Genomic DNA, 18,295 nt, shown 5'->3' with positions numbered 1-18,295 from the left:
AGAAGTCTTTTTCCCACGTATCCCATTCCATATGAATAGATATTCATGGACAGAGGTTCATGTCCGATGAAGTTTTTCTGACAATGTTAGAGCATGTGGTTTGGAGGGGTCCAGACAGGAATTTGGTGAGTTTGCTGCAATAGCTGCTCCCAGTGAGTTACAGCTCAAAGTGACAATTGCCCCTGGATTTCCTGACACTGGGAATTTCTATTAATATCTAGGATTTCCATTGCTTTTATACAAGAGCATTAAAAGAGTATTCTATTTGTTTGTAGACATCTCTAGTGGCTGTAGATAAAGTTCTGCCTGCCTGGATTGTCTTCACCACTATAGAGAATGGCCAAGGCTCACCTGGAATGTCTTTTTCTTACTGTCCAGTCTCAGGGAAAACCCTTTACTGTGCACACAGACTGCTCCTCCTAGCCTGTACTGTGGGCCCTTCCTTCACATCAATGACTGCAATGGACAGTTTACTTGTCTGTCTTCTTCATTAGGTGGGAGCTCTAAAGAGGCAGTAATTAGACTGGCACAAAGAGAACAGATAACAAATTCTTACTAAGGAAAGAGAAAAAGAACAGAAAGAAGGAGGAAAAGAAAGGGAAGGAGGATGAAAAGGAGGGATGGAAGGAAAAAGAGATGGAGGGAGGGAGGATTGAATTTAACATTAAAGTTTTTTCACGAGATAAATAAAATTTTCTCTGCTCATGGTCTGGATCCCAGGCTTGCTGATTGACTTTTGATTCTCTGTGCCCTTCCACATCCCATTCCCTACCCTACCCTACCCTACCCACTATCATTGTTTATGTCCTTCCTTCTGCATGGGCTGTTTTTTTCTATGCTCTGGACATTCTCTGTTGGCTCATTGAGATCCACATTGCACCCCTCTCTAGCCTACTTTCTGTTCTTGCAAGGTTAGCTTCTGCGGATTGCATCAACAGGCTCCTTTGTCATGTATCTTCTAGTATTGCTCACCCAATAGGAAGCACTAGCAGGAGAACAGATTATATATTACAGTGGCTATAGATTGGCTGGTTCCCCCTGTTGAGAGCCACAGCTGCTGCCAGGAAACTATCTCCATATGGCCACTCTCTAGGTTCCATAATCACCCCCTCCTCTTGCCCCTAAGGCCAAGGGTGGAAATGGGTCCCCAGGGTTGCTTACCCTGGAGAGTAGTGATAGGCCTTGTTGGTTGTCCTAAACCCTGCCTACAAGGTTGTAAATAGTCTCTGCTTCAAAACAGCTCCCCTTTAATTCTCCCTAATTACTCTGTTTGAACGTGCCATCCGTGTCCTTCTGGGACCCTGACTGACGAGGTCAGTATCTTTACCTCTCAACAGGCTACCTATTCCTGGATGCCTACTCAAACCATGCCTCCTCCTGATTTGCTATGTTTTTCCCAGTCACAATGAATCTCTGCTTTAAGTCTTCTGTTCCACTGCATGTCTCTAAATATACAGATCAGTGTTTCCTATGTTTGTATAAGCCCTTCAATAATGAGGAAATGCCCAACTCATTCCAACACTCTCAGTGAACAGCAGACATACTGATAGGAGTAGGCATATTTAATAAATGCCTGTTAAAGAGAAGAAGAACAGTCACCATTTGGTTTTCTAAAATGACATGTAGAAGGTTAGCAAGAGAACAAATAGAGAGGCATGACATTAGTGGGATTCAGATACAGTTTATTACCTGTTGATGACGTGTATAGTATTCTCAACTAGACAGGTCTGAGAGGTATTTCATGTCGGGTAAAGTTTTTTTACAAGCAAAATGATAAACAGTGATTGAATGTTTAAACAATAATTGGAATAATAATAATAATAATCTGGAAAAAAATGCAAAGCTATTGGATGATAATGATGGGGATTTGAATTTCTTTGTATTGACTTATATGAATGGTATTCCTTCTGGAAAAAGAAATGTAATACACTGGAAAGTTATATGCAATTTAATGTAATATAAACAAGATTATGATAGTAATAAAAATTTTTAAAAAATAAAATGACATGGAATAAGATATTAGCGAAAAGTTGCATTGCTCAATCTCTGAAACCAAAGACCATCAAAGCCAACTTCTCTGCCAGTGCTGCCATCCCAGATATGGCTATCGGCACTGACTTTCATGCCTCTGCCCTTCCACATCCCATTCCCTACCCTACCCTACCCTACCCACTATCATTGTTTATGTCCTTCCTTCTGCATGGGCTGTTTTTTTCTATGCTCTGGACATTCTCTGTTGGCTCATTGAGATCCACATTGCACCCCTCTCTAGCCTACTTTCTGTTCTTGCAAGGTTAGCTTCTGCGGATTGCATCAACAGGCTCCTTTGTCATGTATCTTCTAGTATTGCTCACCCAATAGGAAGCACTAGCAGGAGAACAGATTATATATTACAGTGGCTATAGATTGGCTGGTTCCCCCTGTTGAGAGCCACAGCTGCTGCCAGGAAACTATCTCCATATGGCCACTCTCTAGGTTCCATAATCACCCCCTCCTCTTGCCCCTAAGGCCAAGGGTGGAAATGGGTCCCCAGGGTTGCTTACCCTGGAGAGTAGTGATAGGCCTTGTTGGTTGTCCTAAACCCTGCCTACAAGGTTGTAAATAGTCTCTGCTTCAAAACAGCTCCCCTTTAATTCTCCCTAATTACTCTGTTTGAACGTGCCATCCGTGTCCTTCTGGGACCCTGACTGACGAGGTCAGTATCTTTACCTCTCAACAGGCTACCTATTCCTGGATGCCTACTCAAACCATGCCTCCTCCTGATTTGCTATGTTTTTCCCAGTCACAATGAATCTCTGCTTTAAGTCTTCTGTTCCACTGCATGTCTCTAAATATACAGATCAGTGTTTCCTATGTTTGTATAAGCCCTTCAATAATGAGGAAATGCCCAACTCATTCCAACACTCTCAGTGAACAGCAGACATACTGATAGGAGTAGGCATATTTAATAAATGCCTGTTAAAGAGAAGAAGAACAGTCACCATTTGGTTTTCTAAAATGACATGTAGAAGGTTAGCAAGAGAACAAATAGAGAGGCATGACATTAGTGGGATTCAGATACAGTTTATTACCTGTTGATGACGTGTATAGTATTCTCAACTAGACAGGTCTGAGAGGTATTTCATGTCGGGTAAAGTTTTTTTACAAGCAAAATGATAAACAGTGATTGAATGTTTAAACAATAATTGGAATAATAATAATAATAATCTGGAAAAAAATGCAAAGCTATTGGATGATAATGATGGGGATTTGAATTTCTTTGTATTGACTTATATGAATGGTATTCCTTCTGGAAAAAGAAATGTAATACACTGGAAAGTTATATGCAATTTAATGTAATATAAACAAGATTATGATAGTAATAAAAATTTTTAAAAAATAAAATGACATGGAATAAGATATTAGCGAAAAGTTGCATTGCTCAATCTCTGAAACCAAAGACCATCAAAGCCAACTTCTCTGCCAGTGCTGCCATCCCAGATATGGCTATCGGCACTGACTTTCATGCCTCTAGCGATAGGGAATTGATGTGCCTTCAGAGCAGTACTCCTCCAGAAGGGCCATTCTGTCTGGAGATGATGTCATTTTTGACTCAGCTCAAAGTTACCTCCTTTAATTGCAATAGTTGGTCCTAGTCATGGCTTGGAAACCGTATAGAATAATTCTTCCACCACTTCCACAGGACAGGACTTCAGAGACTTGAAGTGTATGTGATCATGACTCTGTGGTCATGGCCCTATGAGAATTTTCTTCTCCAAGCCAAATATCTTCAAATAGTTATATGGCACAGTTCCCAGTCCCCTCATTGTCCCAGTCCTCATCTTCCATACCTTCCATTGGCTGTCCTTATCACTGCCTCTTAAAAAGGAAAACCCACTGCCAAAGTAGCTTCAATAGTTCTGAAGTAGTTCATGGAAACCCAAAGCCATTATCCAATTCTCTTCCAAACTCATTCACTCAGCACTTCACAGACCTAAACTCTCAGGAGAACTGGGTAGAAGACAGTAAGGACAGAATGTGAGGTGGCAGGTGTCTGCAGTTGAAAAATCATCAGAAGAGGGCTGGGAAAGTGGATTCCACAGATGGCCAGGGGTCAGAAACCTGCAGTGCCACTCCCACCTCCCAACTGGCTTTACCACGAATAGAGTGTATATACTTTGGCCTCAGTTTCCCTCTATGGAGGATAAGGGTATTAGACTCAATAAGATCTGAGAATGTTTCTAAGTTTGGCAACTGATGACTTCTACAACCCCTTCTTTGGGGACTGGTGCTTTCCTGTAACACAAGCATTTCTGAGAACATGGACCTACAGGTACCAGGACTACTAATAGTAAGAGTGTAAATGTGTAAAAAGAGATAGTACTGGGACCAGCAGATAGCATAATGACTACGTTCCTGGACTCCCATGTAGTAAATCACAGTTCGAGTCCCAGACCTGGTGGCTTAAACTCATGCTAGGCGTGTGTGTGCATGTCCAAGATCCCGAGAAGAGAATCGAGGAGAAGGGATTGTGGTATGGCCATCCCCGCTGGGGGATGATTTCTCACTTTCTGTCTCTCTGTCTTTCGGGTGAGTGCACCTACCCTATAGCAAAAACCTCTCAAAAAAAATAAATAAAAATAAAAAAAAGAAATAATACTTTTCTGATGGGGTCTCCCAATATGTCTAGCTACATTACTTTGGGTCCTATTTTACTCAAAGGAATTGCTACAGAAAATGTACAAATGATGATTTTTAAACAGTGCTGCTCAAAGAAGGCAGTCCACACAATTGTTCCTTACTAGCCCATGAAACACTGAGGAAATCAATGGAGAATCAGCATTTGAAAAACTTTGAGAGAACCCTGACATTATTTTTTAAGGCATTTTATTTTTCTATCAATTCCTTTGTGTTGTCTGTTACAAAGGTAATCGTTTGCAACATGTATAGGAAAACAAAAACAAAATAAAACAAACAACAACAACAAAAAAAATTTAAAAAACTGAAACTGGCCCTTCACTGTAGATTGTGAAATTGAAAAGCAGTACTTTAAATATTGTCTTTGCCTACTAAGAAAGAAAGAGATAAAGACAGAAGGAGATAGAGAAGGATAGAGACAGACACAGAAACAGACAGACTAGATACATAGAATTAAATCCAGCTCTTCATTAAAAATTACTTAGATAATATAAGCCTAATTTTTATTGCTTCTGTTACAGGTGCCTTCCTGCCTACCTCCCTCTCTCTCTTTTTCGGTTAAAGCTACAAAGCAAATAATTCTCTTCCACCTTCCACAGATTTCTATCTGCACACGGGAGAGCTGATTCAGCCAGAAATCAGTAACCCCTAGACTTTTCAGGAAATGACACATGGCCTAGTGGGCCTCATCCAGGGCACACAGCTCTCCCAGGCCAGCAAACAAACTGGCAGTGATGTGAATGCTCACAGTGCTGGCACATGGCTTCTCTCAGACATTAGGGGCATGCAGTTCCATGACTTAGAAAAGAGAAAGCTTTTGGAGCCTGATAGTGTTGGCTGTTGATTGTGAGGTGTCAAGAACCCAGAGCCCCATGGCCCCTTCACACCAGCATGAAGCTATGCAAAGTCCAGCTGTCCTTGGTCTTGACCCAATCAACAACATCAGCTTCTGCCTAAGGCTTCAGTAAAGTCATCCAACCTGTCACCCCATCTTTAATTCTGTATCTTAGTATTCCTCAGATTTATATGTATTCCCCTTACTAGGAGCTTTGGAATAGGTAGACCTGGGTTCAAATTGAAGCTATCTCTTTATTAGCAAGGTGACCTTAGATAAGTTCCTTCATCTTTTTCAATCCTGATTCTTTTCAATAAAATAATCTAAGGGAATTCACCTCCCTGGCACTTAGCAGATGTTGAATAAACATTTGTTGCATGTATGCATGAACGAATGAATGAACAAATGAATGGATATACACATGGATGAATGACTTCAGTTATACCTAGGAGTCTAGCTCAGAAGAACACACAATACATTGGTCACAGAAAACGTGCATTTATGATTTAGCTTAGTGACTTTCCTGACCTGTGAACTTGGCTAAGTCACTTTACTCTCCAAGGTTTCTCTATTTCCCCACCAGACAAATGCAAATATTAACCCCTATCTTGCTTCCCTTGCCAAATTCTAACAAGGTCCAAATGAGAGCAGAAATGACACTGCATTGTGACCTGGAAGGGACTGGCCACACACCAATGCTTCTCACATGGACTGCTCATGTCTTGGAACCAAGGTGAGAGTCCAGGGGCCCTCCTGGTGCCAGGAAACTGAGCTGATGTGCTTTCTGACTCACTGCCAGACACGACATTCTCCTGCCAGCATGGCCATTCCTTTGCACATAGGTATTTTGTCTGTGCATGGGAGGCCCTTGCTCTTTTGAGAGAAACGTAAAGAGAAGAGTCAGCAGAAAACCTGCAGAGGTTGGCAAATGTCCTCCAGCCATCAGCAAGTCCAGGGTCCTGTGTGTTGGACAGAGTGAAAAAGTTCAGTATGAATCTAGCAAAAACTAGAAAGTGGATGTTGGTTGTCATTCTGGCTTGAAATTAATTCCTTTAGGTCCTTATCTAACATAGTTCACTCTTAATTCACCTTTGGGTTCCACTTTGGGATTACTGGTTAGAGCTGACAACCTAAGCCAGAAGCTAAGTGAAGCATTTGGACAGAGGACCTCCCTTTCTATCTTCTCAGCAGTGTAAATGAAGAAATTCTCTCCACCTGGAGTGTCTTTATTTCTCTTACAGTCCAGTCTCTGATATCAAAATTATATATACCTTTAAAAACATAAATTGTATTGCATCTAGTTAAGGTATATAATATGTTATGAGATACATAAAGATAGTAAAAGGATTACTATAGTTATTACCATTTTTTTTGTGGTAAGAACAACTTAAATGTATGCATTTAGCATAAATCCCAAATACAGTACAATTTTATTATCTATTGCCCTCAAGTTGTACATTAGATTTTCAGACTTAGTCTATTTTACCTCTTCTATTGATCTGGCAATTCATTAGATCTCTAGAACTGTCCTTTCCACACCTCAAATTACACCTATTCTAGAAGACTTTATCACCTCTCTCAGAGAAGCCTTTTCTTATGTAATCAAGCAGCAAGTCAAAGTTTTCTCTTGGCTTTATGGCACTCCCTAAACATAGCATACTACTTTTTATCAGACAAGTAATGACAAATATCCTCATTGAGAGTGAATTATATGCTAGCTACTGAGAGAGATTACACTTTATATGCCCTCTCTCAATTAATCCTCAGACCAACTTGACCAAGCAGGTATCATTATTATTCCTATTTTACAGATGAAGAAAGTCTCTAAGAAATCACAAAGTGAGGAAGTAGCAGAGATGAGATCAGAACCAAGATTTTAAATGCTGTTTGTAGGACAACAATGCCTAAAAGAACTTTGTCTGCAATGATGAAAGAATTCTATATTGCTCTGTCTAGTATGGTAGCCATGAGCCCTGTGACTGAATTCTTGAAATGTGATTTGCATGGTTCAGAAATGGAATTTTAAATTGTATTTAGTTTTAACTGGTTTAAATTTAAATAGTCTCATGTGGCTAGAGATTATTGTATTGGATAATGCAGCTCTAACGCACACTATTACATACAACACGACAGCTATTTGTATTGAGTTCATGTCACCCTATTTACACTCTGAGTTCTTTGGGAAGACAGGTTCTGAGTTTTCCTTCAGAGCTCATGGTATGCACTCAGTAAATATTTTTGAAATGAACAATGCTTGCATGTGGTCCTCATGATTACTTGAGTAATAGACTTGGCTCAATCACGAAGCCTTTCTGTGAACTGGAAAATTTGCGTAAATCCTATGGGCTTCAGCTAGCTGACTTATCTAAAGTGGAGGGTATCAAGCTCAGCTCTCAACTGGTCATCTTTTGCCCAGTAGTGTCTTACCTGTGTGGAGAGTCAGGATCAAAGCAAGTCTTAGTGACATCGGTGATTTCAGGGTCACAGCACTCCCCGCCATCAAAGTTGAACCGTTCATAGTTACAGTCCATGTCACACACCCCGTTCTGCTGCTTCTTCATGAAGGCAGGGTGGCGCAGGTTACGACAATCCCCAGCATCGTGGCCAGTCAATGTGTGGTTGCACTCAGGGTCGCAGTTCTCATCCCCAATTTTGCTGATGTCACAGTTGGCCAGGATGAGACGGTGGCGCAGGGAGGAGTTGTTCACCTCCAATAACTCCAGCTCCCAGGAGATATTATAGTGCTTGAAGGCCTCAGCCAGCTGCCGGTGCTGGAAGTCGACCTGCTGTTGGCTCACCGTTGGGTTCTCATGGCCATCATCATAGAGGTTGACCACACGGTAGCGTACCACCTTGGGCTGGCGGAAAGTTGGGAGCTGGTTGTAGCTGGCAATGACCTCCCTGTTGTCACACAACGTCTGCCCACACAGAGGAGGCTCCAAATTTGTGTCCAGCAGGAAGCCATGGGCATTGCTAAATTCCACCTGGGGAATGTTCCCATCCTTCATGGGGGACCAGGAGTGCTTCACATTGTCCCAGTTCTCCTGGAGGAGGAGCTGAGGTAGAGGAGTATGGAAGCCATGTGTGTCCATGTCTGACAGAATCTCTTGTTGAGTCCTGGCCACCTTCCACAGACTGAAGTGCTCGACGTAGCCCCGGTAGTTGTGATTCAGAGCACTGCCCCCCAACATGAGCACTTTACACTTCTGGGTCAGTGGGCTGAATATGCCACCCACTTGCTCCCCAGAGGTTGCCACCTGGGCACCATTAACATAGAGCTTCATCAGCCGCCCATTGTAGGTAGCAGCTAGGTATACCCACTGGCCTGGGAGGTAGGTGCGGTGGGCGTTGATGGTGGTCACTTGCCGAGCCCGGTCTGTCTTCAAGGAGAAGAAGTAGCGTGGGTCTCTGTTGCCTTGGTCACTGACGGTGTGAATGCCCACGACCCATCCTCGGTCACGCGAGGTATAAGAACATTTGTCATACAGCCCTATGTGGCCCCAAAAGAAAAAGATGAATAAATAAAGGATGGAAGAAGAGGAGGGTAAGTTACTTTTCTCTAATAAAATTTATATCTGGACGTGTTAGATTAGTCATTTTCAAACTGTTCTGTGGGCCCTTGCCAGTTACTAATCATGCATCTAGGACCACCCCAAGGACAAGGCAAAGGCTAAGTTTGACAAATAAGTTGGGTTTGGGGCATTCTCACTACACCTTTAACCCAGGCAGCTTTACTTTTATTGGTTTTGAATACAGAGCATACGAGAAAGATTTTTGTTTGAAGAATGGATACTGTACCTGAAGCAAATGAAGTTATAGGTATAATAATAATAAAAATGAAAGCTATTGGTTTTGCAAAACTGTTGGATGGGGAAGAGGACTTCCTAAATAAGAGTATTGGGTTGTCAGAAAAGTCATGACACATTTTTGTATGGAAAAACAGAAAAATATGTCATGACTTTTCTGGCAACCCATTATTTTAAATGTAGGATGATATTTGAGCTGAGAAGAGAAACGGAGAGTGATTATGATAAATAGAAGATGTTCATTTAGAAGAGTAGTTCCCCCCCACAGTCACCATAGCTTTGAGAGCACACTTGTCATTAACAGTCAATCTGTTGTGTTGCATTATCAGGAAAGTTGGTGTACAAGAGTAAAGATCAAGCGCTGAGAAGTCAGTGTTTCCATCTCTAACAGGAGTTTGGGCGAACCCTAACATTCATCCTCAGCCAAGCTGGAATGGGTTTTAAAGACCATCACCTCTACCTCCTTTACTTGACAGATGAGGGAGTCAAGACCAGAGAATGGAAGGCATTTGTCAGGTTATACAGTCATTAACATGTAGAGATGTTGGGGATGCCTACATAATAGTTTATAATCATGAGCAAAATCTTCCAGACTTCTAAGGCAAGAAAGGCACTGTGCTACCTAGATATGGATTAATCAATTTAATCCATGTAGTCTCATGGTGGTGATATTAAGCTTTTCATTTAAGTGATAAGGATCTGTAAGTTAAAGGAAGTGAAGCGACAGGTTTAAGATCAACTAGTTGGTACTTAGGGCTAGGTCAACTAGATACGTTATACCCTAGGATTATCTGTCCTGTGAACTAATTCTATAGCACCTCTCCCTCCCTCACCAATGTTACCAGGGATCTGGATCGGGACCATATCATCTACCTAGCACATGTCACAAGTATTAGTTGGGCATTTTAAAAAGTTCCAAGCCAGGCTTCTCTAAACTTACACTGGACAATCCAGCAAGTAGCTTAGAGCATTCCCTCTGGATCTAATTACCTTCACACTCACCAACCCCTCTTCTACAGACTTTCTGGAATATGCCCAGTGTCCTTGGCACCAATAATGCTGTTGGATGGCGAAGAGGACTTTCTAATTAAGAGTGTATTTTAAGTGTCAGATGATGTATGAGGCCAGGTGGGAGGAGAAAGAAAAATAAATGAAAATGAATAAAAGATACTTATTTAGAAGGACTCTCAGCTGAAGGATCGTTGCGGTCACCCTAACTCTGAGTGTGTACCTACCATTAGCACTCATCAAATGAGCTTGGATACCTTCCAGCCAAATCAGTGGAGGAGGCCCACACAGTCTTTACTCCTTTGTGGACACCTTAGAATTTGTGTAAATCTCTATTAGCGTCTGACATGGCTAGCAGTTTTGGCCAGGCATCTCAGCCCACCTACATCTTTCCTCCCATTCCCTGCCACAGTCATTCAGTACCCAAAAGATCTGCCTTTGATCAGATTCTCCTCACTTTGGGCAGTCTTGGTAAAGCACCATCTCAGGGTTTTGTTCTCCAACTGGTAAAGGAGAGAACTGAGGTTCTCTGTCCCATACTCAGTGCAAGTGTGATGTTCTTTATTCTAGGATTCTCAGTGACTAACACATTGCATGCCTCATTCAAGAAGCCCTTTCTGATAGTTTTGTAAGTAGTAATATTTGCTCTGAACCAGTTTTACTTTCAGGAAACTTGACACTTATTCTCTGGTTTTAGAGTTGCTTGTGTCATCACCATTATTTCCTCTCGATCAGACTGAATGCTTCTTGAGAGTAATGACCATGGGTGTCTGGATCATCCCTGTAACCTGCCTGGCACCTTGCTACAACACACACTTAGTACATGTCTCAGGAATAAGCATGGGAATGGTTAAAAATAGGACGGGAGAAGGGAAAAGATAGAGATTTTAAGCTCAATGAACTCAAAGACACTAACTTATATTTCTAAGACTAAAGGGCAGAGAATAAGAGGAAAAGATGTATTCTTGGTAGGGCAGAAAGAGCAGAATCTTTGGACTAAAGTAATCTGTTTTCAATTCTGATGACAGCATTACTAGCTGTTCATCTTAGGCAAAATCAGTTCATCACTGTGGATCTTAATCTCCCCATGTATCTGTATCTCTCTTTAAATATGTCAGCACATTTAAAAGACTAGATATAGCATCCTTGGCATACAATGTCTGTCCACATGGGAGTTCATTTTTAAGATGCTGGAGGGCTTAGGAAGTGATGTTGAGGATGAAAAGTAGGAAATGACTGGAACAAACTACAGAGAGGCCAAAAAGGGAAGGTACCCTAAGGACATCTTGCCTGATGTTTCAAGAGCTAGTGGGATGAAGTCTCAAAAAAAGCACTAGTTCTCCTCAAACCCAGAGGCAAACCCTACTTAAAAATAATAAATTCCTGTCAAGATTAGATGATATTAGGAGACTGTATATTAAAGCTGCCTCCCCACTGACTCCCTCCAAAGCCAAAGATCAGACTCCATATTTGGAATGAATTGCCCCAGATCTATCTATGGCAGCACATTATGAGAATTAACAAGAGCACAGATTTCTGGAGTCGTCCCATCCACCTCTTAGTTCACCTTCTTCACCCATTCCACCCCCTTCAACCACTTCCTCCATTGAAAAAAAAAAAAAAGTGAAGGTCCTTCTAGTGAGAAAATTAAAATCTGAAACAGGATCCATTTCCCCTTTCTCTTTTTTCTCTCTCTTTCCATCCAGGTTCGGTTCTTATTTTGCCAGGGGTTCCCGGTCCTTGATTTTCTTGTTGCCTTTGGACAGCAGCTAGCCCGGTGAGCAAGGTAAAATGTTCACACATCTGCAGGGTGTCCTCCATTTAAAGCCTTCCTGGGGCTTGGGACTTGGATTCTCTTTGGAGAGAGAAGTGAGAAAGGCCAGATTCTGCCACACAGAACTGAAGAATGAGGAATGGCTTAGCACTGGGAGGCAGAGGAGGGCAAAGAAAGGGTTTGCAGAGGTACCAAAAAGAAACACATTAAGGAAAATGAGAACCTTGAAACGGTGGCTTCAGAAGTTCAGAGGAAAACATTTATGTGGAGGGTAAGTGGCAAAAAGAAACTACTGAGCTTCAGTAGGGAAGGGGGAGTACAGTAGAGACTGGGATCTATTTCTGTATGAAAATAACTTAATCAACATTAGTCACATTTCATGGGGCTGAAAGAGAAGCACCCTTGCATGACCAGTCCAGAACCAGGAATTTAGCACCAGAGATCTGTGCTTGACTTGCCAGGGAATCTTGCTTGGGATAAGTTATACTACCCTCTTCATGCTCCTGGGCTTCATTTCACTTTGCTATAAAAGGAGTGGTCTGGATAAAATAATCCCCTACTAGAATTTAAGAGCTCTTTTGTTCACTGTTAGAATGATTCCTTGTTAAGCAGAAGGTGCTCAAAAATATGTGTTGATTTGAATTGGATGCCTTCAGTCACTCCCAGTTCTTGTATGCTTAGGTCTTCCTCTTCTCTGTGTATCTACATAGAAGACACAGAACAGAGAACACAAGAGGACCCCTATACACCACACTGGTCTTCCTCACAGTTTTCAAGTATGATAGACATAGTTGTTGTTGGTTTTGTGGTTGTTGTTGTTGTTTAATGATGTAAATCAATCTAAAGTCAGCACCATCTGACCATCTGTGTGGAAGTAGAGGATGATACCAGAGGACATATCCTCTAGATGGAAGATGGGAAGTCACATGCAAGTCTGCACACAACCTACATCTACTTAGCATACACCTCGAAGTTCTAAGTCCCTAGAACCAGACAATGAAAGTGCATAAGAGCTCTTTTACAGGACAATGAGGTGTCTGGGAACACTGGGCAAAGGGAAAAGTTGAGGTTCAGACCAGGAATTGCCTTGCCCTGGGCTCTCTGTTCAGTCCCTGGTCAGATGACCTTTCTATCACACTTCTATCTGCCTGCAGCTAGGTGTGATGAGAAAAGGGCTTCATATGTGCCCAGAAACTTGACGTTTATTTACTTTCATTGCTTATTTTTCTTCTTTTCTATTCATTCAACTTCACCCAAAAAAGAAAGAACATACATGAAAGAGGAAAGCCCAAATGCAGAAGGAAGGCAGGGAGTCTCCCATAACCTTAGCCAGGGTTGCACTGGGGAGAATGCTTTGGGCTTAGGAACACCCTCAAAGGATTATTCTAAAGACATTACCCCAGACACCTTTGTCTGATCACCCAAGACAACCCTGGGCACTGAAAAATCTTTCTCTCCTATATTCATCATACTCACTGTCATAAAATGCAGAGCAATCACTAGAGCAATAATTCATTCAATGTTTGTGTTTCCCACATATGTGTCTGTTTGGTTCATTTATAAATGCCAAGCGCCAACACAGAGCATGACTGCTGTAGAGTTTGTCACTGAAAGTGAAAACTAAAGGAAAAAGGAGGGGGGCATGTCTCTATTTCTGCCTTCCCTATAAGAGCATGTTACCCTTAATTTAGAATTTACTAAGGACCATGTGCTCTATATTAGCAAAGCTATTAGCGTTGTCTGTTTTTCAGAGTAAACTGAGTTTTGAGATGAGGAGAAAGCTATGCAAAGCAAACAGATCAGAATCCAGGCTTGTACCCTGATGACTCCCAGATCAAGGTTCTTAATCATAATCCTGGACTTAAGTGCCAAATGCCAAACATTTTATTATGGGCTCTTTAAAGGTATAGTCTCCCTCCCGCCAAAATATTTCTGCAAGTCCTACAGAGCCAACACAAGTATGTTGACTTGAACCTTAAGCCAGGAAGCTGCTTTACATGTCTTTCTTTTGCCTGGGCCTGAAAAAAAAATTAAGAATCTATGGTTATTGGGCACCAGCAGTTGGCGTAATGGCTATGTCACCGGACTCCTACATAGTCGACCACAGTTTGAGTCCTGGGCCTGGTGGCTTAAACTCATGCCAGGCATGTGTGTATGTGTGCCCAAGATCCAGAGAGAAGAATGGAGGATTGCAAAGTGCCCATCCTCCCGGGGAGTGATTTCTCGCTTTCTGTCTCTCTGTCTCTGTCTGTCTTCCTGGCAAACACACACACCCTATAGCAAAAACCTCTACCAAAAAAAAAAAAAAAGAATCTATGGTTATTTATTACTGGTAGTTAGTCTGTTCTATGGGATTCATCCCACTTTGCTGGGACTCATGGCATGCCTGGGGTTGGTTGTATCTCTGGAGTTTAGAACATGTTGGATTTAGGGAAGGGGCACCATTTAGTCCATAAGAGATGTAAAATATGATGGAAGCAGGCAAAGCAATCTTGGAGGAAAATTTTAGTATGGACACTGGAACTCGGAACAAACCTGGTCAGAAATAACAGGCAAGGAAGCTAGTGGGCCAACCCAAATGTCCACAAACAGATGAATAGATTGAAAAAGTGTGGCATATATGCTCCATGGAATATTATTCAGCCATAAAAAACAACAAGGCCCTGGAATTTGATAGAAAGTGGATGAATATGGAAGATCTGTTGCTGAGTAAAGCAAGGCTATGAAAGAGAGACATTATATGTCTTCAGTTACCATATACGGACTGTCTGCACTTTTTGGTAGAGACAAAGTCTGGAGGACATAAAAGCATTGAAAATTGTTATGGACACTAGAGACAAAGTAAAAGGAGACTGTTGGAGGGGAAGAGTGTAGGAAAGGAAATTTGGAGAAAAATAGAGAGGTAAGACATTTGTGGGGCACAGATATGGTTTATTATCTGTTGATGAGGATGTGTGTAGTATTCACAACAGGACTGGGCTAAGGTGTATAACATGCTGGGTAAAGTCTCTTTACAATCTAAATGATACAGCAATTTAATGTATAAATAATAATAATAAAGAAAAATAAAAGAAGTCTGGGTGCTAGAAGGACGAGCTCAGGAAGTCGTCCCAAACTCCAGAGAGACAATCAAGCCCAGGCATATCATGAGTCCCAGCAAAGTGGGATGAATCCAACTAACTGTAATAAATAACCATAGATTCTTTTTTTTTTTTTGTAAAGGTTTTTGCAATAGGGTGCGTGTACTCGCCAGAACGACAGACAGAGACAGAGAGTCAGAAAGCAATAAATCACTCCTCAGAGGGGATGGCCATGCCAGAATCCCTTCTCTATTCTCCTCTTAGGATCTTGGGAATGCATGCACATGCGTCTGGTGTGAGTTTAAGCCAGGTCTGGGACTCGAACCGTGATAGACTACATGAGAGTCCAGCGACATAGCCATTATGCCAACTGCTGGTCCTAATAACCATAGATTCTTAAACAATTTTTTTCAAGCCCAGGAAGAAAGATGATGTGTAAAGTAGATTCCTGGCTTAAGGTTCAAATCAACGTAATTGTGTTGGCTCTGTATGACTTGCAGAAATATTTTGGTGGAAGGGAGGCTATACCTTTAATTAAAGTGGGGTCTCTATGTGTGTCCTAATCCAATGTAACTGTTGTTCTTGTAAGAGAAGATTAGGACACAGATATGTATGGAGGGAAGACCAGGTGAAGATGCATGGAAACCGTGGCCAGTAACAACCCAAGGAGAGAGGCCTCAGAATTTAATCCAGACAACACCTTGATCTCAGATTTCTAGTCCCCAATATTGTAAGAAAAACATTTTGTTATTTAAGAAATGCTTTACTGTGGCAGTCCTAGAAACTATGACACCATCACTCAACAAATCAACAAGCTCTCTAAATTTGTCCACTGGAATTTTTCTAAAATCTATCTCATCTTCCACTGCCTTGTTCCCAGTTCAGAACCCTTCCCTGGTTATGACACAATGCCTCAATGTTCTCAATTTCCGTTCTAGCAGGGCAAGGTATATTAGAAGGATACAAACATTGGCAGTGTGATCACCACACACAGGAAACATTTCTTGCTATTGAGGGGTGCTTGTTTTTCTATGTGAATGCTCATTCCGAAGTACGTGCTGTGTTGAACATGTAGGCAGTTGCTTTCACGCCAAGGCACCTCATGCAATTCTCACAGCAACCTTGAGTAAAAGGTGCTATTTACAGATGAGAAATTTTTATTTTTTTAAAGATTTATTTATTTATTCATTCATTCATTCCTTCATTTTAATTTGACCAGAGAGAGACACAGAGAGAGAGAGAGGAAAGTGAGAAAGCAAGCCACCAGATCCAGGACTTGAACCGTGGTCGGCCATGTGGGAGTGTCCAGTGCCTTAACCACCACGCCACCTGCTGGTCCCCTACAGATGAGAAAATCTGATACTCAGAGAGGTAAGTCCTCTGCCCAAAGTAACACAGCACTAAGCAGTAAGAAGGAGTGGAATTCAATTCTTCTGATGACAAGTTCAGTTCCTCTACAACTGTGGGAGACTCCAGTCACACCTCCGTTCTGTGTTTGTTCGTTTGTTTTCCCCTAGGATATTTCTTAGGAATTTTCAACACCAGATTAGCTCTGAAAACATTTGACTTTTTTTCATCATGGTCTAGAGAGGAGAATAAGGAAAGGATGACAACTGATTATCCAGTTTGTACTATTGTTTGTATTCTCTCATTGGGAATATAGATACAAAAGAAGAAAAACATTCTACCTGTGGTATTTCTGCTGGTGACAAGTAGCAATTACAAATAAATAATGATAATAATAACAAACAGTTTCTGAAAGCCTCTATGTAACAAGATCTATCACCAAGCACAGACATCCCAGACATCCCACTTGGTGTTCATAATAACCCCATGAAATGGGCTTTATTATTACTTTAGCAGATAAGGAAATTGAAGTGTAGAGAGGACACATGAGTTTTTTTCTCCAAGGATCTTAGCTAAAGATTGGAGGAACCATCAATCTGATTCCTGTCTGTCTGACTCCAGAGTCAAACTCAACCCCAGGACGGTGCTTCTTCAAGGGAATAACCTTGAACCCACACTCTATGCTCTTGCTTCCTGCTCTGTTATTGCTGTGCTGTGAGTCACTGGATAAGCAGCTGCCCTCTCTGGGCTTCCTCACCTCCCCTCCCTATGACATTGGAGGGTTATAACAGATGGTCATAGAGGTCCCGTCCACCTAAAACTCTGTAACTCTGAGATCCTATTCTTTTGGATATCTTGGTCTTGGTTCTCACCGTGGAGATGTAAGGTCATAAGGGGGGTGGGGTGAAAGGCAGTTTCAGGCCCTCCAATTTAAGGATGCCCACTAGCTGTGGGACATCTGCAAGGAGAATACAAGCAGAGGTGAGAGGATGTGGGGATGAAAGGGGGAATTTAGGTCAACAATCTGGTTTCTTTCAGGAGGTTAAAAAAAATTAAAAGCTAAAGGTTGGAGCTGGTCCCTTTTTTGTTTTGTTTTGTTTTGTTTTCCCTCCCATGATTTAATCGCTGGTATCAAAACCACAGAGGAATGCTTGAGAGAGCAATCCTATGGAAAGCTTTTATCTGTCCAGAAGAGAGTGATTAAAACAGACAGATTTGGGTTAAGTATACCCATGGTCCCTGCACTTGGTTCAGTCGGGGGGAGACCCACCAAAATGACCTAAAGGACCCGGCACCACCAGGCATTCAGAGCAAGGCTGGGATGTCGCTGAGGAAGTTACCTGAGGGGACTGCTCTGCGGCAAGCTCATCCATCCAGGCCCACCTAGTCTCAAAGGATTTCCCTTAGGCTCAGCAGAAAGGAGAGGCTTAAAGTGAATCATATCAGTCTCAAGGATTATATCAAGTTATACCTAGTTCTGGGCATCCCAGTCTCTTGGTGTAAGACAGACTAGAGCCATTTACAAGATCAAGATTATCTATGGTGTTTCCGATACACTGGATATTCCCATGTTCCAAGAGAACCAGATTTCCCTTCATAGGACTACATGGAACTACAGAACAAGTATCCATAGTGATACCCATGTGACCTCAGAGGAGTTCATTCACCTCTCTGAAACTCGGTTTCCCCATATGTACTCTAGGGACAGAAGTCTTATCTTAAGCACTTTACAGATCTCTTTTGAGGGAGAAAGGTGATACATATATGC

The 18,295-nt window shown here is 41.8% G+C and overlaps 1 protein-coding gene across 1 annotated transcript in view; it reads right to left on the bottom strand.

The window, feature by feature from the left end:
- Window positions 1–18,295, bottom strand: part of PAPPA (pappalysin 1) — a 280,168-nt gene that overhangs the window by 232,139 nt on the left and 29,734 nt on the right. Inside the window, exon 3 of the mRNA XM_006142815.3 lies at window positions 7,940–9,002. Within this exon, the coding sequence (XP_006142877.1) occupies window positions 7,940–9,002 (1,063 nt within the window). The remainder of the gene's footprint in view (window positions 1–7,939; window positions 9,003–18,295) is intronic.

This window comes from Tupaia chinensis, unplaced genomic scaffold (assembly GCF_000334495.1).
Source record: "Tupaia chinensis unplaced genomic scaffold, TupChi_1.0 Scaffold000081_1, whole genome shotgun sequence".
NCBI lineage: Eukaryota > Metazoa > Chordata > Mammalia > Scandentia > Tupaiidae > Tupaia > Tupaia belangeri.
This window is presented reverse-complemented; position numbering and strand designations above follow the sequence as displayed.